Source organism: Phyllobates terribilis, unplaced genomic scaffold (assembly GCF_046119375.1).
Source record: "Phyllobates terribilis strain yellow unplaced genomic scaffold, ASM4611937v1 Scaffold_1__5_contigs__length_1240528914, whole genome shotgun sequence".
NCBI lineage: Eukaryota > Metazoa > Chordata > Amphibia > Anura > Dendrobatidae > Phyllobates > Phyllobates terribilis.
Window position 1 is genome coordinate 759,848,994 of NW_027362761.1, and position 24,378 is coordinate 759,873,371.

The 24,378-nt window shown below is 43.6% G+C and overlaps 1 protein-coding gene across 1 annotated transcript in view; it reads right to left on the reverse strand.

Annotated features, from left to right (window-relative positions):
- Window positions 1–2,182: 2,182 nt before the first annotated feature.
- MFSD12 (major facilitator superfamily domain containing 12) overlaps window positions 2,183–24,378 on the reverse strand; it is an 87,112-nt gene continuing 64,916 nt past the window's right edge. Inside the window, exon 10 of the mRNA XM_073655191.1 lies at window positions 2,183–2,788. Within this exon, the coding sequence (XP_073511292.1) occupies window positions 2,712–2,788 (77 nt within the window). The 3' untranslated portion in view covers window positions 2,183–2,711. The remainder of the gene's footprint in view (window positions 2,789–24,378) is intronic.

Genomic DNA, 24,378 nt, shown 5'->3' on the forward strand with positions numbered 1-24,378 from the left:
TTAGAGATAAAGGGAAGATTGGAAACAGGTCTGTAGTTGGCAGGGCAGTTCTGGTCAAGGGATGTTTTTTTAAGTAATGGATGTATGCTGGCATGTTTAAAAGAAGAGGGAAAGATACCAGATGAGAGGGAGAGGTTGAAAATTCTAGTTAGGCGAGTGGTGACAGCTGGAGCAAGGGACTGAAGGAGATGTGAGGGAATAGGGTCACTGGTGAAGGTGGTAGGGCAAAAAGATGCAAGGAGCCTGATCACTTCATCTTCCGTGACTGGTTCGAAATCAGAACGTGAGCAAGATACAATGTGGCGGGGGATAGCATGCCCCAGTTGGTCAGACATTGATGACCTATCCTAAAGAATAGGACATCAATGTAAAAGTAGTGGACAACCTCTAAAGCAAAACATGTTTTCCTTTGAAAAAGACCTTGTTATCTATAAAAGTTTGTTTAAACATGTGTGCTACATAGATTAATGCATCTACTTACTGGGTACAAACAAGCTTTCACTGCAGAATTGTAGGCACTTTCTAATTTAAAGTGGCAGAAAAACTCTTCTGAACCTGGTTTGGTGACACTTTGCAATACTGCTTACTCATTTCAACACCACAGTTCATCCTTGTTCATATTTTAGATAAGTCAATGGTTGTCACATTTTGACCTTGTCAAAAACCACAACATAATGTATGTGCAACTAGATGCATGATACAACTGAAATAATGGAGGGGAGGGTGGGGTGGGGGGCAATGGGAAAGAAGGGAAGACTATGGTAATGAAACTTAAAATGTAGGAAGGTCTGAAAGGAAGTTCATCCCATTGGGATATCTGGTATATAAAATTCCAGAATCCGTCACCCTTATGACCGTTTTAGCCCAATCTCCACCTCTTACAGGTTTAACATTTTCTATGAATGCCTGTTTACACAGGCAGACAAAGTATACAACGCACACTGAGCGATCTATACTACATTCTCAGCAGCGCGAGTTCTGTTTACACTGCCAAGAACAATCATTCATGCTGCATAAGAGATTTAACCAGATCAACAAGCATTTTGCCTGTTCATCGGCAGCCTTTTTTAAACACTCTTCACTATTTTGCTATGTAATGCCTGTTGATTCCTCCTGAGTGGTGGAATTGGTCACCAACTTTGTTTTTCTACACAATGCCTAGTTTATAAAAAAAAAAGCGCTACTACACAAGTTAATACACATAGTCTTGCTGGCATACATCAGAATGCAGAGGACATTTTAGTCTCCATTAAAGCGCACGTTTCAGCAGGCTTGTGCTCAGTAAAACTACATACACTGTCAGGTGGGTGACATTACACTGATTAATATTATACCTTGGTTGATGAAATCTCTCCAGTGGTTTGTGTGTAATCTTTACTTTGTTTGGAGATATGCCTGTACTTCGGGGCAGCCTGTGGGGTGGGCTCTATATGGTGCTCTGCTTACTTATTCATCTGTATGCTCTTAGGACAGCTCACTGTGCCTTCACTGACCTGCCTCCTATTTTACATAATGCATCTAGTAGGGTGGGGTTAGGTAAAATAGGAGGCAGGTCAGTGAAGGCACAGTGAGCTGTCCTAAGAGCATACAGATGAATATGTAAGCAGAGCGCCAAATAGAGCGCCCCCCACAGGCCACCTCAAAGCACGAGCATATCATTATCTCCAAACTGAAAATAAAAAGTTACACAAGAAGCACAGGACGGGTTTCATCAACCAAGGTATCATATTAATCAGTGTAATGTCCCCACCTGACCGTGTATGTAGTTTACTGAGCACAATCCTGCTGACAGGTGCGCTTTAAGCTAATGTAATGCAACTACTAAAATTTAGCAAGTAAGCTGAAAGAGATACTTCCCAGTGTATTTGCCAAAACTGAAATCATTGACCTAAACATTGGCCTTACACTATAGAGCAAGAGTGCTTAGATTTGTTTTTTGCAGTGTCACAAGTATGTACATTAGCAACATCACAAACAGGAAAACCCTTTCTCTGGTGTGGTACCCTGATTATTCTGATAACATTTCTGCTGCAGTTATAACAGCCACTTACCTTTGGAACTGAACCAATAACCCTAAACTATACTTCTGTTCAAAGCCATTGAGCCCAAGCATGAAAAAGGAAAACAAACCACCAAAATACACAAACCCTCCTCACTGCATTTAATCATGTCCACAAAAGACAACTGTAAAATAACTTTATTTTATAATTTCTTTGTCAAGGTTATCAATTTACATGTGCATCTGTGTCCCGTGCAGCTTTCATGTTACACAATTAAAGAGACTGTACTAAAGATTAAAGTTTTTCGCCTATCCATAAGAGCGACTGGTGTGAAGGGGCCGAGCATGTGCACAGCGGCTCCATGCATAGTTATAGGACTGGCAAGTGCAAGCCTTCGCTATATCGGACAATCCAAGACTGTGCTCGACTGCAACTCTTCAGGAATGGGTGTAGTGTCACGGATTGAAAGATCAATTGGGTGCTCAGAACCCCTGCCATCAGTAAGTAATCACCTTTTCTGTAGATTGGCAATAACTTGTAATTTTAGCACGTCATTTTTACTATAAAAAAAAAAAAAAATTTATATATATATGTATATATATATATATGCAAGAACTATAAAATCAGTGGCAGGATGTCAGGGCTTGGAAATATGTTTCGTTATTTTTTTTGTGCAAAATACAAGTAAACGTAGTGACGCATTTCTGGAATTCAGGCATCTACTGTACAGATTTCATCGGTGCTGTCGACCTGGGGTGTGTCCTGTATTGACGATGAAGAGACTTTACCTAGAAGAAAATAAGGTGGTTAATATATAAACCTCTAAACATCAGGCATCAAGAAGTCAACTGCAAGTCTACCAATCCCACATATACAGGGTGGTTGGTAGAGCTATTCCATGCAAAGAAGTATTTACACTTACAGTAATTAAATTCACCTCCAAAAAAGAACCCCATTACCCATGCATCTCAAAACAGTGGTTCTTTGGCAATTTCAATTAATCTCAATTTTGGTGGACTTGACAAACGTCTATCTATAGTTTACCTGACGGACTGCCATGTGATGTTTGAGTGTGGCGTCCCTGAGGGTTCGGTCGCCACAGAGGTACTGCATCTCACCCAGAGGTGTGGTATCTCACTCTCAGGTAAGGAGGGAGTACAGCTCGGGACCCTAACCCCTGCATCCAACACATACCCGCAGTGGGGGTAGGCGAGCTTGCTCCTAAGGGAGAGCACAGTCCCAGGTCCCTAACTGTTGGGAGGAGCTATGTAGTGGGTGTGGGTGGATGAAGTAGCTTAGGGGAGCATATGGAAGGAAGGTATAAATAGAGAAGACATCTTGTTTAGACAGCCAGTCCAGTCAGAACAGTGAGCAGTGAGTGAAAACAGTCTACAGTGAGACGAGTGGAGCAGGGCTCTGCAGGAGCTCTGCTCAGGCAGAGGGTCTGAGGAGAGGCCCAGGACTGAAGAGAGAAGGAGAGGAGCAAGAAGGGCTCCAGGAATGAGGAAGGGACCCCAGGGGCATGGGCAGTGCTGGAGGCCACCTGTATGCCCGAATCTGAACTCATTATCTTTGCCCCATCTCGCTTATCTTTCCCACCTGATGTCTCTATCACAATAAATGACATTACTCTTTCCCCTGTACCGACAATCCGCTGCCTCGGAGTAACCCTTGACTCTGCCCGGTCCTTCAAACCCCACATCCAAGCTCTCGCCACCTCAAAAATATTTCCAGAATTCGTCCTTTCCTCAACCTACTAAACTGCTTGTGCATGCCCTCATCATCTCCCGCCTCGACTACTGCAACATCCTCCTCTGTGGCCTACCAGCTAGCACTCTCGCACCCCTCCAGTCCATCCTCAACCCTGCTGCACGACTTGTTCATCTCTCACCTCGCTACTCCTCTGCTACCCCCCTTTGCAAATCCCTTCATTGGCTCCCATTCCCCCAGCGTATCCAGTTCAAACTACTAACACTGACCTACAAAGCTATCTACAACCTCTCTCCTCCGTACATCTCTGAACTAATCTCCCGATATATTCCTTCATGTAACCTCCGTTCCTCTCAAGACCTCCTTCTCTCCTCCACACATTCGTTCCTCACGCAATCGCCTCCAAGACTTCTCCCGAATATCCCCCGTCCTATGGAATTCTGTGCCTCAACACATCAGATTATCCACCACACCTGGATCCTTCAGACAGAACCTGAAAACCCATCTCTTCAAACAAGCTTACAGCCTGCCATGACCTTGCTTGCTGCCACCTCAACCAACAACACCGGAACTTCTGCAATCCCTCGACCTACTGTCTCTGCCCCTTTCCTGTAGAATGTAAGCCCGCAAGGGCAGGGTCCTCTTCCCTCCGTACTGTTCCATCAATGTTAGTTTGTTTACTGTAAGTGATATCTGTATTTGGTATGTAACCCCTTTCTTATGTACAGCGCCATGGAATCAATGGCGCTATATAAATTAATAATATTATTATTATTATTATTATTAATCTGCCAGGAGGTGGAGGGGTCAAGCCACACAAAGGAGACCGGTCCCTCAACTAACAGAGGACTTTATGACTCAACTAGAAACCGGAGGCTGCAGTATTTCAAGTCCTGTAGCCAACAGTCCATATCAGTCTCACCAAGAAGGTAGCTATAGAGGACCCAGGGGACGGAACAGACGTCGCCCGACAAGGCCCGCAGGTACCGGATTGGGACACTAGGTATGAGGTGCAGGGAAACAGCCAGCCACAGAGAGGACACACAGAAGGGGGTCCCGCCAAGTACTCCGGAGATATCTGAGGGTTGCCCGAACCCCTCCCTGAGTAAGCGCAGCACGACGAGAGACGTTACACTGGTACCTGTAACTTGGACTGCAACAACCGTGAGTAAGGACACTGAGGACTGCACCCCATTGTCTCTGTGATTATTGCTGCGCCATCAAACCCCGCACTACAACGCCCAGCATCACCTATAACATCTACAAAATCTCTACATTGCTCTGGAGCTAAGCTCTGCCTGTGGAGAGCTGAACCAACCTTGTTGCACTAACATCAGCTCCAGAGGTTCTGCACAGCAGTGGCGGCTCCACATAGCCGCATACCACAGGTGGTGTCACGAACTATATATATTTAGAACTTTATTAATCCCCTGTAAATAACCCCTTTTGATTGACCACCCTGGGTCACGGACCGGGTCACCGCCACTGTGACATCTTCCCAAACGACCGGCCCGGCACCGAGTACCCCACAGCCCAGGGGGCACGTCATGAGCAACATTCGAAAATCTGTAGCCAGATTCATGTTGCCTAAACTACAGGCTACACAATTCAAATTTAGACAAGTCAACCAAACTGTACAGTCCCCTGCCGAAACTAACATGCATTGCTACAAATAAAAAGTAGTCCGAGGCAGGTCCCTTGGCTGGATGTAGTGTTGTGTAGCAAGGTGATTTCAGCTGCATCATACCACACCTTTCCATTAAATCTACTAAACACATTCCATGAAGGCTTGTATTTGGCACTAGACATAGGCACTAAAGTTCCAGTGAAATTCAGTGTAGAGGGAGGTGTGATAAATATAACATACATACACTATACCCCTTCACATCGGACTTCATTGCAAAACCAGCATTTTCTGGAAGGGGAGGGATTCGGATAGGAGAGGGACCGCAAGGCAGCCAGAGGTAAGAAGATTAGCATTTCTCTACACTACCAGTTCTGACCGATAGCCTTCAGCCTCTGCAGCAGCTGTAGGGAGACCGCATCCCTCTGTTACATTGTGTTGTTTGTGGCATAGACAGGAACGGATAAGGGGACAGCCTCCAATTTCTCAATTGTGGGTGCAAGTCATTTCCTTAGTTAACTGAACAACTTTTTGATTGATTGTTTCACCAACTACAACATCCTGGACTAGAGGGGGAAAAAATAGGCCAATTTATTGCCTCACCAACTCCATAATCATAAGAGACATGTTTACGGAATACAACTGCAAAATCCTGGGGTGGGACATTGGACTGCATCACTAACTACATAATCCTGGGAGGGTACCGTTTCCCCTGCCGGTCCTGAGGCATCCACATCTAGAGGCGGCATCAAGTACCGGCTGCAGCCCACCAGCAGCCACCCTTAAAAAGGGGTACTGCCATCTCAAAGATCCTATCTCAGTATGTTGTGGTGTAATATCAAATGCATTCAATTGGAAATGTAGCTCATTATTAATTATTAGATCTTTAAGATGGGAATAGCCCTTTAACTTGCATTTCATGTCCCATCTAGATATTAATGCCCCAACGGCAGTGGGAGAAATCATCAAGTGCAGAGGCGTGGTTCCAGTCCAGAAGAGACTATAAACTCACTGCCAACAGGTCCAGGATGGCGTAGTAGAATAATCCTAAAGTGTGGAGGTTAGGTAGACACTACCTATACTCATAGAAAAATTCACAGATATCTATATTAGTTATTAAATTGAAACTTTACAAAGAGGCATCAGGCAGCAGCTTTTTCTTCTCGCTTTGAGTATTTAGTTGACTGCTCTCTGAAGTGTACTGGCACCTATAGCCTTCTGCCACCTTACACGATACAGCCATTTCTACAAAACACAAAAGCATAAGTCTCAGCAGCAGATTTCTCCTTTCACCCCATTGAGAAAAAAAAATAAAAAAATTGGATTACTCCATTTATCTTCCCTAAAAACAAGGATTGAATTGAAATTAAAACTTCCATGATAGTTTATGTCATGGGAGGGAATGGTTGAGGGAGTCATGAGGCCCCAATATACGACATGGGAGGGAGTCATGAGGCCCCAATATACGACATGGGAGGGAGTCATGAGGCCCCAATATACTATCTCTGAATCTTGGCACGTCCCACTGATATCTACTGGTTTGGACAACTTGTCTAATGTGTATGGTGGCCTTAACTCCCTAAAGGGGTTGTGAACATTTAAGTGCTTAAGGAAGCATGAACTCTAATGGCCCTGATTCAAGAGAACTTAGGCCATGGATTGCATGTCAGCGTTTGATGTTTTTTTTTTTTTTTTTTTTTAAAAAACACAGGTACTATGGCACCCGGGTCCGGGAAGGAGAGTCTCTTCTCCAAACCCGGGTACCATTCTTTTACGGTCACCCTATATAAATGCATGCCGTTTGCATGGATTTATATAGTGTGACCAAGTTGTCAAGCACTTTTCCAGGTGATGCTAAAATAGCTTGGAAAGCGCTTGTATTTCCGCATGCGGATTGACAAGTGAAGAACGCTTCATATCCACATGTCCCTGGCAGGAAAAACGCATGTACAATCCACACGTACAATCCGCACGTACAATCCGCATGTGTTTTTTCTGCCAGGGGAGATGAGGAAATGCTCAGGAAAAATCCGGAGCATTTCTGCATTGTGGGCACATAGCCTAACTGTTGAAATATGATACATTCTATTGTTTATATTGTCTGTATATGTCCCTACTTAATTGTAAAGTGCTGCGGAATATGTTGGTGCTGTATAAATAAATTTTATCAGTATTTTGTGCTTAGCAGAATAGAGCATGTCACTTTCAGCATTTTTCACCCAATGGAAGTAATGGGTGGTAGAAAAAAAAAAAAAAAAAAGAAGATTGGCTGACTAAAATCAGAAATGCTAGATCCTCATCTCATCTGACATCAGTGTGGGGCACCCATTCATATGGTAGTCTGTTGGCCAAGCCCACCAATATCTGGATTCAGTCGATGTTAGTCTAATGTGCATCGGAGCTTGAAAGGGAATCAGCCAGACAATTTATGCTGCCCAAACCACAGGCATGAATGGCAGCAGGAATCTTAGCCTGGCTGCACGAGTGAAATGCTACAGTTTTTTCAGAGAAAATACAGTTTTAAGATCTGGCCAGGAACCATAAGCAGAGACTAGACTGGTCTGGTGCTGCCCAGCACTATGCCAGGTGTGACTGACAAGACTATGCCAATAGATGAATATATAAAATAAATATTACCAAAGTGAGTGCTACAAAAAAAGCCAAGAAGGGCTGCCACAAGAGAAGGCAAGTGGTAACCCCATGTGTATCGTCAGACATGTGACTTCAGGGATAAGTTATCGGCTAATCAGCATGTCTTTTATAGCCACAATCAAAAAGTGCTGATAAGAACGTGATTTCAGGGCTAAGTCAAGAGGTAGACAATACGCATGGGGTTACCACTTACCTTCTTTTTAGACTTTTATTGTAGTACTCACTTTGTTAATGTCAATTATATACATTATTGTTTTAATATTATTGGTATACTTTAATTGGCTTATCTTAGTATGTCCTAAGCTGTATTTTCTATGCTGTCTAAAGCGCCAAGAAAATCTGTGCAATATATGAAAGGTATAACAAGCCAATTAAAGTATACCAATAAATATAAAAGATTAATATATTAATGATAAATATTACCATTTTTTTTTCTATTTATTGGTTTATTTTGGCGGATCTTGGACCTTTCATATATTGCACAGTATGTCACATGTTGTATGTGCTATGCTAGCAGGTTTTCCATGTGATGAGACCTGTCAATCAACTGCAGTGCTGTTTGGAAAAGCAAGCTAGGGCGGTGTGAAACTAGTCTCATATCTAGTTTTCCTAGTCAGATCTTCAAGCCGTTGCTGAGAAAAGTGGTGCTTCTAGCGCAAGGTCAATAACCCCAAACTACTCACCCACCGGCATCTTCACCTTTTTTCAGTGCAGCTCCGATCCCGCCGAGCCATCTTGTGACCGCAACTTCTGATTGGCCGGAAGTCAGAAGTTACGTCACAAGCCCTCAATGCAAGTCTATAAGATCCAGAGCGGGGCTCTCAAACTTTGTGTTGTGACTTCAAGCTCGCTCCATGAAACACTGGAACAACCCAGAATGTCACAAACTGCCAGAGACCGAAGGGAGCGTCAGTGATCAAAGGTGAAGACAGCAGCAGGTTAGTACAAGAGTAGGGTCAGGGCTTTTAGAGCCACCAATCTAAATCAAATAAAAAAAAGTGCACTGTACCCTGGGAAGGGCGAGTAACGCACAATCTCTGCCACTGCCTGTCAATGTGACATTAGTGCTGCAGACAGTAACAATGCTGCAGTCAATTACCAAGCTCAGCAGCTCTGCCCAAGTAGATGGCATGAGCTGCCGAGATCACGGTTTGGTTGCAGTGCTGTCGGCATGACGTCAGTGCTGCAAACTGAGCTCAATAGCTGTGCCAAATAGCGAAGTTCAGTTATTTGCTGCAGAATAGTAGACGTGACGTCAGTTCAGCAGACCATAACTGACACTGGACCCATGGAGGAAGAGCAAAAAGGACATACATTCTGCCAGGAAACAAGGGTTTTCTAAAAATCAGAGAAACTCAATTTAGAATATTTTTAGCTTTATAACTGGCAAGTCAGGATCTATAGATTTTTACCTGTTATTTCTTTAGTGCCTTTGCCTTGATGCTGTTTGAATGCTTCTTTAGCTTCATTAGGGCAGTGCAGTAATCTATAGCTACAACATAGATTGTTACGCTGTATGTAGTCAATCTGTGGTGGTCTTAACGGATTCAGATTGCAGCACCCATCCCTTCCTCACAAACTCTGCAGATTAAATCGGTAACTGCTCTGGACAAAAATCTGTCACAGGCTCACCAGAAAGAGAAGTCCATATGTATAGATTTCTATCTATTAGGTAATATCACATCACATGAGCTTCTGTTCAAAGTTCTTAGGTGTCAAAGTGAATGGCATCGTCCAATATACATAAAATTGAAGCATTTGAAATTGATAAAACTTGCCCTACATTTGTCCATTCCACAATTCAAAAAGTAAAAAATATATAATGTAAAAAGCAAAAATGCTATCAATAAAAGAACACAAATTACTAAAGCAAATAGCCCCTGCAGAGAGGAAGTTAGGCTCTTGTGACACCTATTGGATGTAGCAATCTTAACAGGAGCATTCCCAGGAAGAAGATTTTTTACAAATTCTGAATATTTGTGCATGTAGTAGTGTGTGTAAGGCTATGTGCCCACGATGCAGAAATGCTCAGGATTTTTCCTGAGCGTTTCTGCATCTCCCTGGCAGAAAAAAAACGCATACAGATTGTACATGCGGATTGTACATGCGTTTTCCTGCCAGGGACAAGCGGAAGTGAAGCGTTCTTCACTTGCATTTCCGCATGTGGATTGACAAGCGCTTTCCAAGCGATTTTAGCATCACTTGGAAAGTGCTTGACAACTTGGTCACACTATATAAATCCATACAACTGGCATGGATTTATATAGTGTGACCCGAGAGAATGGTTAAAAATAAAAAAATAAACCTATACTTACCTTCCGATGACCCGCGCTATCTTGCTGCGCTCCTGTGCTGGCTGCCGGCAGATCGCGGTCCGCTGTACTAAAAGTCCTGCCGTCACACGACTGACGTCAGCGCAGGTCCTTCAGTCCTTCGCAATGTGCCGGCAAGCACAGGGAAGGAGTCCGGGGGCCGTTGGAAGGTGAATATAATCTTTTTTTTTTTTTTTTTTTTTACAGCTTTTAATGGTACCTGGGTGTGGAGGAGAGTCTCCTGTCCTCCACATCCGGGTACCATCGGCACATTAGAACGCACCAATCACGCAAGTACAGATGCAGTCTTGCCGAATTGGCGCATTTTAATGCAAGCCAATGGTGGCGAAAACGCAGCGCTTCTGGACCATCGAGATCATTTCATGCATGATAATGCCCAGTCTCATGCTGCACATAACACATCTGCATCTCTGGCTGCTATGGGCATAAAAGGGGACAAACTTATGGTGTGGCACCCATGCTCCCCTGACCTCAACCCCATTGAGAACCTCTGGAGCATCATCAAAAGGAGTGTCTATGATGGCGGGAGGCAGTTCACATCTAAGCAACAGCTCTGGGAGGGTATTCTGTCCTCATGCAAAACAATTGAAGCAGAAACCATCCAAAACCTGATAAATTCAATGGACGAGAGAGTTCAGAAGCTTCTTTCGAACAAGGGGTCCTATGTGCAAGTGTAACATCACCTAGAATAAAGTTTTGAGTTGAAAACTGTTTGATTTCAGTTTTTAATAACCTGCTAATGCTTATAATTTCAAAAATGACCATTTTTTTGTTCGTAATTAAAATGAAAAGGTTGAAAACTCTGCTGTGCATAATAATTTGGAACATGCATTGAGTGCAGTTTGAGTTTATTTTTTTAAAAATATCCTGTTATCATAGGCAGTTTGTACAAAAACCTTTCAATTGTACTCTAATAGTTATTTGACTGGAAAATTACAATGACTGCAATTCATATAGGTAATTTGGGAAAATCTGAGAAAATATTATTTGCATAATAATTTGGAACACAGTGTAGAAAGACTTCCTACTCACGAATAAACCATTGAGTGAGTCGCAGTCTGAAGAGCAGCGACATCACTGATAACACAAGCAGGTCGGCGCTGGATCCCAGAATAGGCGATGGTAGGTTGGCATGTTAACACACAGACATAAATCCAAAGGCGGTGAAGGTAGAGATATACGTCCACGCCGCTGAAAACTCCTCAAATCAGGAACATATAGGGAACATAATAAAATCCTTGTTTATTGTTAAATGCCTACGCGTTTCTGGGTGTTCCACACCCCTTCATCAGGGCACCAACAGATATATCAATGTATGCACTGAAACACTCCATTTATATATAAATGTGGCAACAAAACTGGTCTATGTTGTAAAAGTATTACACATGGTCTTAGTCACTTTCAATCAGACTAATATGGAGATTTTTGAGATCAATAAATCTCACCTGCAATTCTACTTTTGTTATCCATCTAATAGAATGCAGTTGTAATAAACAATATGTGGGGAGAACGATACAGCCTCTCCACCTACGCCTCAACTCCCATAGGCATAATGTTCTTAAACAAGGTCTTTCTAGACATTGCACAATGGTGCATAATAAAGATTTTTTAAGTCTAAAGATCAGCCCTATTGATCAAATTCCCGAGAATTATCCTAATAGACTCCAAGAACTAAACAGAAAGGAAATTTATTGGATTTACAGACTGAATACTCTTAAGCCCTTTGGTCTGAATGATGTCTCTGAAGTTTTTATATATATATATACATATACACAAATCTGTGTTTTTACATTTATCATAGTTTTTACTGACACAGTGTTCCTCTAAAATCCTGCACGCTATTATAAATATTCCCTCTTTTAGGGTTTCCTTTTTGGAGCAGTACAACTCAAACCCACATCGTAGCGCTCTGCTGGTTGCTACAATCACACACCTCTTTCCTTCTACGCCGCCGCACGTCAGGTGATTCACTACCTGTTTGTGCATCTCCTTTATCTGTGCCACAGCCTTTGCACTACATTGCAGCGTTTTCTTTGGGTCCTATTACTACACACTAGGTCTCTATGTCACTACATGATATAGGTCAGATAACCTGTTCCTTGTACCATTCCTCCGCTGATAGAGGTTATTACGGGCTATTTTTTACATGGGGGTACTTTTTATTTTTATTTTGTTCCTTCGTTTTCTATCTCCCTTTATGGAACTACAGCTGATGGGTGAATTCTCATTAGAGATTTTAATGAGATATATATATATATATATATATATATATTTTTTTTTTTAATCGTTCTTACCTAATTGAACGCTTACTTATTAGTAAGCAATATTCCTTTCATGTATTTACTCCATTTGACTATCCTGTATATTGATCATTTATACATCTCTACACTACATTTGTAATACGTGTCTTAATACATGTTTTTTATACTCACATTTTATATTGGTGACACTCATTGATAAAGTTTTGTTGAAAGTTTTTTGCACACGGCCTCAGGTGCAAAGGTTATGTTGTTTTTTTCTGCTCTTCCTTTTTGAACACTTTTTTTTTCTTCACTTTATGTCTGTATATAAATGGAGTGTTTCAGTGCATACATTGATATATCTGTTGGTGCCCTGATGAGGGGGTGTGGAACACCCAGAACCACGTAGGCATTTACCAATAAACAAGGATTTTATTATATGTTCCCTATATTTTCCTGATTTGAGGATTTTTCAGCGGCGCGGACGTATATCTCTACCTTCACCGCCTTTGGATTTATTCTGGTCCTGTGGGACACCTATTGGAGATCCGCTGCAGCTGCCTTTTATATGTTATGGTAGTTGTGTCCTCACACAACCCAACCAGGCGAGAACCACCATTTTACTATTATTATCTATGTCTAGAGGTGTAACCCTATTGGGCTTTGCGCTCTCTCTCTCTTTGCAGGCAGGCAGACAGACTTAGAAGGGGGGGGAATTATACACTGCTCAAAAATAAACGCCGCAGAAACGCATTAATAACGCACGGTAGAAGGGCAGCAATGTTCCCCAATGATAATCCGCATGTGCTGTGCACATGCTGCGGAAATTTCCGCTGCGGATTATCATTGCGGAAAAAAACACAGCACTACCAATTATTTTGCGGAAGTGCTGCGTCTTCGCCGCCATTGACTTGCATTAGACTGCATGGATTACACATCACTGTATATGTAGATGCGTAATCCAAGCGTTCTAATGTGCGGATGGTACCTGGGTGTAGATGAGAGGAGAGTCTCATCCACACCCAGGTACCATTAAAAAATCTGTAAAAATAAAAAAATTAAAAAATAAATGTATACTTGCCTTCTGACGGCCCGCGCAGCGCTCCTACTTGCTTCCCGGCACTTTGCAGTGGATTGAAGTACCTGCGCTGACGTCAGAGTCATGTGACAGGTCACGCGACGCTGACGTCGGCAGGTCTTTCAATCCACTGCTGCCGGCAGCCGGGACCGAGCGAAACAAGCCAGCGGGGGCCATAGGAGGGTAAGTATATATTTATTTATTTTTATTTTTAAGCACTCTCTCGGGTCACACTAAATAAATCCATGCTGTTTGCATAGATTTACAGTTATATGAAAAAGTTTGGGCACCCCTATTAATCTTAAGCTTAATGTTTTATAAAAATTGGTCTTTTTGCAACAGCTATTTCAGTTTGATATATGTAATAACTGTTGGACACAGTAATGTTTCTGCCTTGAAATGAGGTTTATTGTACTAACAGAAAATGTGCAATCTGCATTCAAACAAAATTTGACAGATGCATAAGTATGGGCACCTCACCAGAAAAGTGACATTAATATTTAGTAGATCCTCCTTTTGCAAAAATAACAGCCTCTAGTCGCTTCCTGTAGCTTTTAATGAGTTCCTGGATCCTGGATGAAGGTATTTTTGACCATTCCTCTTTACAAAACAATTCCAGTTCAGTTAAGTTTGATGGTCGCCGAGCATGGACAGCCCTCTTCAAATGATCCCACAGATGTTCAATGATATTCAGGTCTGGGGACTGGGATGGCCATTCCAGAACATTGTAATTATTCCTCTGCATGAATGCCTGAGTAGATTTGGAGCGGTGTTTTGGATCATTGTCTTGCTGAAAGATCCATCCCCTGCGTAACTTCAACTTTATCACTGATTCTTGAACATTATTGTCAAGAATCTGCGGATACTGAGTGGAATCCATGCGTCCCTCAACTTTAACAAGATTCCCGGTGCCGGCATTGGCCACACAGCCCCAAAGCATGATGGAACCTCCACCAAATTTTACTGTGGGTAGCAAGTGTTTTTCTTGGAATGCTGTGTTTTTTTGCCGCCATGCATAACGCCTTTTTGTATGACCAAACAACTCAATCTTGGTTTCATCAGTCCACAGGACCTTCTTCCAAAAAGAAATTGGCTTCTCCAAATATGCTTTTGCATACCTCAGCCGACTGTTGGTGGCGTGCTTGCAGAAACGGCTTCTTTCGCATCACTCTCCCATACAGCTTCTCCTTGTGCAAAGTGCGTTGTATAGTTGACCGATGCACAGTGACACCATCTGCAGCAAGTTGATGCTGCAGCTCTCTGGAGGTGGTCTGAGGATTGTCCTTGACGGATCTCCCCATTCTTCTTCTCTGCCTTTCTGATGTTTTTCTTGGCCTGCCACTTCTGGCCTTAACAAGAACTGTCCCTGTGTTCTTCCATTTCCTTACTATGTTCCTCACAGTGGAAACTGACAGGTTAAATCACTGAGACAGCTTTTTGTATCCTTCCCCTGAACAACTATGTTGAATAATCTTTGTTTTCAGATCATTTGACAGTTGTTTTGAGGAGCCCGTGATGCCACTCTTCAGAGGAGATTCAAACAGGAGAACAACTTGCAAGTGGCCACTTTAAGTAGCTTTTCTCATGATTGCATACACCTGGCTATGAAGTTCAAAGCTCAATGAGGTTACAAAACCAAAAAAAGTGCTTTAGTAAGTCAGTAAAAAGTAGGTAGGAGTATTTAAAACAAGAAAATGATAAGGGTGCCCATACTTATGCACCTGTCAAATTTTGTTTGAATGCAGATTGCACATTTTCTGTTAGTACAATAAACCTCATTTCAAGGCAGAAACGTTACTGTGTCCAACAGTTATTACATATATCAAACTGAAATAGCTGTTGCAAAAACACCAATTTTTATAAAACATTAAGCTTAAGATTAATAGGGGTGCCCAAACTTTTTCATATAACTGTATATAGTGTGACCTAGTTGTCACAAGCACTTTCCAAGTGATGCTAATCGCTTGGAAAGCGCTTGTCAATCCGCATGCGGAAATGTCAGTGAATAACGCTCCATTTCCGCATGTCCCTGGCAGGAAAATGCATGTACAATCCACATGTGTTTTTTTTCTGCCAGGGAGATGCAGAAACGCTCAGGAAAAAATCCTGAGCATTTCTGCATCGTGGGCACATAGCCTTAAACAGAATATAACTCCATGTAAATCAAACTTCTGTGAAATCAAACTGTCCACTTGGGAAGCAACACTGATTGAAAATCTATTTCACATGCTGTTGTGCAAATGATAATTGCCAATAATTTCCATCTATTGTCTATTCCAAGACACACTCAATAAAAGAGTGGTTCTGCAGGTGGGGGACCACATCGCCGTACCAATGCTTTCTGGCTGATGTTTTGGTTACTTTTGAATGTTGGTTGTGCTTTCACACTCGTAGTAGCATGAGATGGACTCTACAACCCACAGAAGTTGCTCAGGTAGTGCAGCTCATCCAGGATGGCACATCAGTGCGAGCGGTGGCAAAAAGGTTTGCCATGTCAGCGTAGTGTCCAGAGGCTGGAGGTGCTACCAGGAGACAGGCCAGTACACCAGGAGACATGGAGGAGGCCGTAGGAGGGCAACAACCCAGCAGCAGGACCGCTACCTGTTGCAAGGAGGAACAGGAGGAGCACTGCCAGAGCCCTGCAAAATGACCTCCAGCAGGCCACAAATGTGCACGCACGTGTCTGCACAAACTGTTAGAAACCAACTCCATGAGGGCCCGACGTCCACAAATGGGCGTTGTGCTCACAGCCCAACACCGTGCAGGACGCTTGGCATTTGCCACAGAACACCAGGAATGGTAAAGTCGCCACTTGCGCCCTGTGCTCTTCACAGATGAAAGCAAGTTCACACTGAGCACATGTGACAGACGTGACAGTCTGAAGACGCTGTGGAGAGCAATCTGCTGCGTGCAACATCTTTCAGCATGACCAGTTTGGCAGTGGGTCAGTAATGGTGTGGGGTGGCATTTCTTTGGAGGGCCGCACAGCCCTCCATGTGCTCGCCAGAGGTAGCTTGACTGCCATGAGGTACCGAAAGGAGATCCTCAAACCCCTTGTGAGACCATATGCTGGTGCGGTTGGCCCTGGGTTCCTCCTAATGCAGGACACTGCCAGACCTCATGTGGCTGGAGTGTGTCAGCAGTTCCTGCAAGATGAAGACATTGAAGCTATGGACTGGCCCGCCCATTCCCCAGACCTTAATCCGATTGAGCACATCTGGGACATCAGGTCTCGCTCCATCCACCAACGTCACGTTGCACCACAGACTGTCCAGGAGTTGGCGGATGCTTTAGTCCAGGTCTGGGAGGAGGTCCCACAGGAGACCATCCGCAACCTCATCAGGAGCATGCCCAGGAATTGTAGGGAGGTCATACAGGCACGTGGAGGTCTCCTACACACACAAATACGGAGCCTCATTTTGACTTGTTTTAAAGGACAGTACATCAAAGTTGGATCAGCCTGTAGTGTGTTTTTCCCCCTTTAATTTTGGGGGGACTCCAAATCCAGGCCTCCATTGGTTAATAAATTTGATTTCCATTGATTTTTGTGTGATTTTGTTGTCCGCACATTCAACTTTGTACAGAACAAAGTAGTCAATGAGAATATTTCATTCAATATTATTCTATGGGGACGTGGACATCAGATTTTTGCCCCCTCGGACAGTGTATGCCGGAGGAGAGTGGAGTGTAAGAAAATAGCTGCATAATCAGCCCAATTCTCATAGACGAGAGTCTACAGCAGTCTGAACTAATGGAAAGGCTCTACGGCAGCAAGTGAGTTTATCGAGACCATGTATATTGGAAAGTTCTAGAACTTAAAACTACAGCCCTTATTTGTTGAAATTAGACAGGGAAGGAGAGAAAAAAAAATGAAAAGCTGCGGAACTCATGGAGCATTGCCCACTTTGCTAGATTTGTATGGAATGAAGTCAGAGGCATATAGGAGGTATAATGGAACTTCATATACAGTGGGTACGGAAAGTATTCAGACCCCTTTAAATTTTTCACTCCTTGTTTCATTGCAGCCATTTGGTAAAATTCTAAAAAGCTCATTTTTCCCCCCATTTATGTACACTCTGGAGAGAAAAAACAAAAACAAAAAAAAAACAAAATGCAGAATTTTTGCAGTCAAGATTGGGTGCAAATTTATTAAAAAAGGATCATGATATTTCAGTTTTTCTAAGTATTCAGAGCCTTTGCTCAGTATTGAGTAGAAGCACCCTTTTGAGCTAGTACAGCCATGAGTCTTCTTGGGAATGATGCAACAAGTTTTTCACACCTGGATTTGGGCATCCTCTGCCATTCTTCCTTGCAGATCCTCTCCAATTCCGTCAGGTTGGATGGTGAATGTTGGTGGACAGCCATTTTCAGGTCTTTCCAGAGATGCTCAAATGGGTTTAGGTCAGGGCTCTGGCTGGGCCAGTCAAGAATTGTTCTGAAGCAACTCCTTTGTGATTTTAGCTGTGTGCTTAGGGTCTGTCTTGGTGGAAAGTGAACCTTCGGCCAAGTCTGAGGTCCAGAGCATTCTGGAAGAGGTTTTCCTCCAGGATATCGGTGTACTTGGCCACATTCATGTGCCCTTCAATTGCAACCAGTCGTCCTGTCCCTGCAACTGAAAAACACCCCCATAGCATGATGCTGCCACCACCATGTTTCACTGTTGGGATTGTATTGGGCAGGTGATGAGCAGTGCCTGGTTTTCTCCACACATAGAACTTTTTGGTGATAATCCTAAGCGATATCTTCGTTTCATCAGACCAGAGAATCTTATTTCTCATTCTGTGAGTCCTTCATGAGTTTTTGAGAAAACTATGCGGCTTTCATATGTCTTGCACTGAGGAGAGGCTTCCGTCGGGCCACTCTGCCATAAAGGCCTGACTGGTGGAGGGCTGCAGGGACTTTGAGGAAATTTCTCTCATCTCCCTACTGCATCTCAGCCACAGTGATTTTGGGGTTCTTCTTTACCTCTCTCACCAAGGCTCTTCTCCCATGATTGCCCAGTTTGGCTGGACTGCCAGGTCTAGGAAGACTTCTGGTTGTCCCAAACTTCTTCCATTTAAGGATTATGGAGGCCACTGCTCTTAGGAACCTTGAGTAATGCAGACATTCTTTTGTAACCTTGGGCAGATCTGTGCTTTGACACAATTCTGTCTGAGCTCCTTGGGTAGTTCCTTTGAGCTCATGATGCTCATTTGGTCTGACATGCGCTGTGAGGTCTTATATAGATAGGTGTGTGTCTTTCCAATCAAGTCCTATCCGTTTAATTAACCACAGCTGAACTCCAATGAAGGAGTAGAACCATCTCAAGGAGGATCACAAGGAAATGGACAGCATGTGACTTAAATATGAGCGTCTGAGCAAAGGGTCTGAATACTTATGACCATGTGATATTTCAGTTTCTTTAATTTGCAAACATTTCTACGTTTTTTTTTTTTTTTTTTTTTCAGTCAAGATGGGGTGCAGAGTGTACATTAATGAGAAAAAAAAAAATGAACTTTAGAATTTACCAAATGGCTGCAATGAAACAAAGTGAAAATTTTCAAGGGGTCTGAATACTTTCTGTACCCACTGCAAGTCCATGGATGCCCTATGAAGACTCTACAACTCAAAAGATTTACAGACCCGTATGATGTCCTTAGGCATAAGCCTTAAAAATATCTGAATTGTCAAACACACGCCATAAAAGGCCATTTGGGCACTCTTCCTACAGGGAATGGGGGCCTTGCAATTCATTGAACATATGCACCAGGATATCCGTTGGAGCATGCATTAAAAAAAAAAACAACCAAAAACCCTGGATATAGTTTAACTAAGGGCCTAACCCAAAAATACAGGCAGATAGTGGCCGACTACCTGTTAGTTCTACCTGGTGCAAAGTGGTCATTGACTGCGATTCAAATCAGAGCAACTCTCAGGCTGCTCCGTCGATGGAGGAGTGACAGCAGGTGTTTGGGGATTGATGGATCCCCAGAGTTAGGCAGCAGGGAGGGAGTTGGTAGTCACGCCCTGTCAACAAAGCAAAGTGGAAGAGAAGTCACTGCTGAATCACTGCCAGAAGCAGTCTATGACTGCTTTGTGCTGGCAGATCAGCACCGTGAACAGGTAGGAAGCAGCCATCTGCCCATTTGTGTGTGTCTATCTAGAGTCCTGGATAATCTCTTTAAGTGAACACTGCACAAGAACTCTGAAAACAGCCTTAAGTATTTGAAAACCGTAATAAAACATCACAAAGGTGCACACTATAGTATGTAAACTTTATCATAAAAGATCAGCGAAAGATAAAAGAAACCAGATATTATCAGTCAGAGCACCTAAAGTTTAATTTGTAGTAATGTGACACACCAGGTCCAATAGGTCCAAGGCTCACTGCACAAGGTCATGTGGTGCAATATATAGAAACAAAAAAAACTTTTGCACAAATTCTTGATCTGGTTATTTAATTAAAACAATGAAATAATTCCAGCCCCAAATCAACATTTGCAAAATATGTGCAACTGAATGCACCCATAACATTTTATTCCAGATTACTTTGATGCATGTATGCGTGCTGTCCTTTTAGGTTCTCAGGCCCATACAGTTTCATTGATCCATGTACAGTATGTAGATCAATTTAAACCCCCCCCCCCCCAAAAAAAAAAAACAGGGCTGAAGCGTTAACAATAGGACATGCCCTGAGCATTGGGTCTGGAATATATGCAAATAAGTTTACCAGCACAAGACGTATGTACAAAAAAGGTCTGCTGAAACAAAACCTGCAATTACAGAAGATAGCTTGTTGGGGTCCAAGTCAGACTATGCTTCATATTGGTATGAGACCAGGGCTGTCACATAGATTCATGTTATGTATTTCGCACCCACAGAACTAAAGTTGATTTTTAGGCTTTAAATCAGTTTTTTTTTTTTTTAAATTGATCACTTATCCTACAGATCTGTCAAAGTAAATCAAATTGGTGAAAAGCTCAGCAACACCAAAAGGACTGGAAAAGAACAGAACACTGAACTATATAACAAGGAAAAGCCCGAGTAGGAAAGAATTACCAAGCAGGGTCTAAAAATCTTGCTCCCTTTAAAGACCTTTATTGACATCCTGGCTTCAACAGTGCAAACTGTTCACAAGTTTGCTACTCATTGAACAGGGAAGAACCTTCTAAGACATGGTGGAAAGAAGGAAAAATGTATGCAAAATATTGCAAAGCCAAGTGCAAAGAACATCAGCCTGGACAAAAAGAGGGCTCAAAGGGCCATGCCCCCCCCCCCCCAACATGTCACATACATGTACTTCATAAATGGTCAAGGTGTTTCTGCCTTATGATTTACAGTTACATCATGGTGATTATGCAGGCACAAGAGCTGCCTGTACCCCTACGATCACTGCTGGGAACTCTGTTACTGCAGGCATTTGGCAGTCAGTTAAGCAGCCAGGGCTGGTCCCTGGCAGTTTAACCCCCTAGATACCACAATCCATGAGAGGGATCCCTCACCCAATCAGCTCCCCCACTATGTGATCCATCAGGCCTCCTTCCAGTGCAACAGACAGGTCTAATACCCTGCGACACATAACTATTGCAATCTCTAAACTATTTTAGAGATTGACCAATCTCTAAAGGGTTCAAGTAGCAGAGGAACGCTGCGGCTTTAAAAAGCATAATAAAGCTAAATGAATACCTTTTGTTGTATTTGGTGCTTTTCTAGTGACCATGCGCCATATGCTGACATGCAGCTGAAACCAAGTCACCCACAGTTTACTGCAATGGGAACTTATACAGGGCAGATAGAGCTGGTTTACGTCTGGAGATGAGAGGAGATCTAGACAGTAACACCTCATGCACAGATGTCAGCCTGACTCCAACACCTAGGGCCAGCACAGCAGGTGGGGGGCGGGAGTGTGCTGCTATGGACATGGATTAGTGGAGCTGCGCATAGCTGTGAGTGACATCTCTCTTGCAGGTGTGGATCTGACCGGTGGCTTGTGCCACTCCCCTCCCCCACCCAGCACAATGAGATCCTGTGGCATGGGGCTGCAGGAGGTTACCACAGCACCAGGCCCCTTACGCCTCTCTGGCACCTTAGAGCAGGAGCTTGGTGAGGCTGTGCTGCGATTGGTGCCGACTAGTGATGAGCGAGCACTAAAATGCTCGGGTGCTCGAAGCTTGGGTCGAGCACATTGGAATACTCGGGTGCTCGACCCGAGCATCGAGCCCAATTTAAGTCTATGGGAAACGCGAGCATTTTTCTGGCAGTCCCCCTCCGCGGCGGTCTGCAGAAGGTCAAAAATTGCCCAAATCGATGGGAACAGTGCTCAATTAAACGTCAGGCAGGCAGAATATATAGGCAGACAAGCAGGCAGGGTATATAGGAGGGTGCATGAAAAACATAGCAGGGCACTTGGAACACACTAGTGCCCTCCGATTTTCATGCACCCTTCTCTTTAAAAAAAAAGCTGGCCGGCCATTCATCAGCGGCATTCACCGGTACCGGACAATTTAGAACAGAAAGAATAGAGCATCACACAAATGAGATAGAAACATGTCAGTCACATTTATAAGAAGTACAGTGACAGTGCTGGTTACTGTACTTGTCATTTAGTGTTAAAGGATTTATTTTAAAAAAATAAATAGTGTTTTCATGCATCAGTCTCTTTAAAAAAGCCGGCCGGCAATTCAGCAGCGGTACCCGACAATTTAGAACAGAAAGAATAGAGCATCACACATAGATTACATAGAAACATGTCAGTCACACATATAAAATATCCAAGTATAGTGACAGTATTGGTTACTGTACTTGTTATTTAGTGTTAAAATAAAGGATTTATTAAAAAAAAAAAACAATTGGAGTGGGGTTCCCCGTAATTTTAGTCTCTAGTGGAGGTTAAGCAGACGGCTGGGGCAGATGTTTGAAGCCTGGGAAGGGGGTAATACCCACGGAGCTTCCCAGGCTACTAATATCAGCCCCCAGCTGAATACCCAGCCTTTTACCCCCCAAAAAATGATGTGGGGTCCCCCCTATTTTAATAGCTAGCAAAGGCTAAGCAGACAGCTGGGGGCTGATATTAATAGTCCAGGAAGGGTGCCATGAATATTGGCCCCCTCCCAGGCTAGAAACACCCTAGGCGTCAGCCGCCCCAGAAATGGCGCATCCATAGGATGTGCCAATTCTGGCACTTCGCCTCGCTCTTCCCACTGCCCTGTAGCGGTGGCAGTGGGGTTATAGGGTTGGGGTTGATGTCCGCTTATGCCAGCTGACAAAGCCCAGGTTAGTAATGGAGAGGAGTCTATAAGACACCCCCATTACTAACCCCATAGTCAAAGTTAAAAAAAAAAAAACACAAACACCCAGAATAAAGTCCTTTAATTGAAATCAACACACATTCCTTTAATGTTCTAAATTAAACCATACTTACAGTCACGCCCATTCCAGCTGAAGCCAACGATCTCCTGCAATAAAAGTAAAATAAACCAACCTCATCCTTACCTTTCCATGGTTCCCAGGACGGCTTCAGCTCTGCTATATTCACATGACAGGCTGGATCGCAGCCGAAAGCTGCCATCCAGCTTGCCATGCCGCAGACACTGAGAAGCGCAGGCATGCTTGCACTCCTCAGTGTCTCGCTGTGACGGCATCCAGATGAGCCGAGTTCATGTCCAATGAACTCAGCTCACCTCATGAACGTCACTGACAGCATGGGAGAATTCTCCCACGCTGGGATGGCATTGAGATGACAGGCTGGATCGCAGCTGAGCGCTGCCATCCAGCTTGTCAGCCTTCAGAGACCCTGAGGAGCGCAATGAACTCAGCTCGCCTCATGCACGTCACTGACAGCGTGGGAGAATTCTCCTGCGCTCACGGCAAGCGCAGGAGAATTCTCCCACGCTGTCAGTGACGTGCATGAGGTGAGCTGAGTTCATTGGACATGAACTCTGTTTATCTGGATGCCGTCACAGCCAGACACTGAGGAGCGCAATCATGCCTGCGCTTCAGTGTCTGCGGCATGGCAAGCTGGATGGCAGCTTTCAGCTACGGTCCAGCCTGTCATGTGAATGTAGCAGAGCTGAAGCCGTCCTGGGAACCATGGAAAGGTAAGGATGAGGTTGGTTTATTATTTTACTTTTATTGCAGGAGATCGTTGGCTTCAGCTGGAATGGGCGTGACGGTAAGTATGGTTTAATTTAGAACATTAAAGAATTGTGTGTTTATTTCAATTAAAGGACTTTATTCTGGGCGTTTGTGGTTTTTTGTAACTTTGACTATGGGGTTAGTAATGGGGGTGTCTTATAGACGCCTCTCCATTACTAACCTGGGCTTGATGTCAGCTGGCATTATAAGCGGACATCAACCCCAGCCCTATTACCCCACTGCCACCGCTACAGGGCAGTGGGAAGAGCGAGGTTAAGTGCCAGAATTTTTGGGGCGGCTGACGGCTGGTGTTTCTAGCCTGGGAGGGGGCCAATATTCATGGCACCTTCCTGGGCTATTAATATCAGCCCCCAGCTGTCTGCCTAGCCTTTGCTAGCTATTAAAATAGGGGGGACCCCCATGTCTTTTTTTGGGGGGGGGCCCCCCATTTTAATAGCTAGTAAAGGCTAGGTATTCAGCTGGGGGTTGATATTAGTAGCCTGGGAAGCTCTGTGGGTATTACCCTCTTCCCAGGCTTCAAATATCTGCCCCAGCTGTCTGCTTAACCTCCGCTAGAGTCTAAAATTACAGGGAACCCCACGCCAATTTTTTTTTATAAATCCTTTAT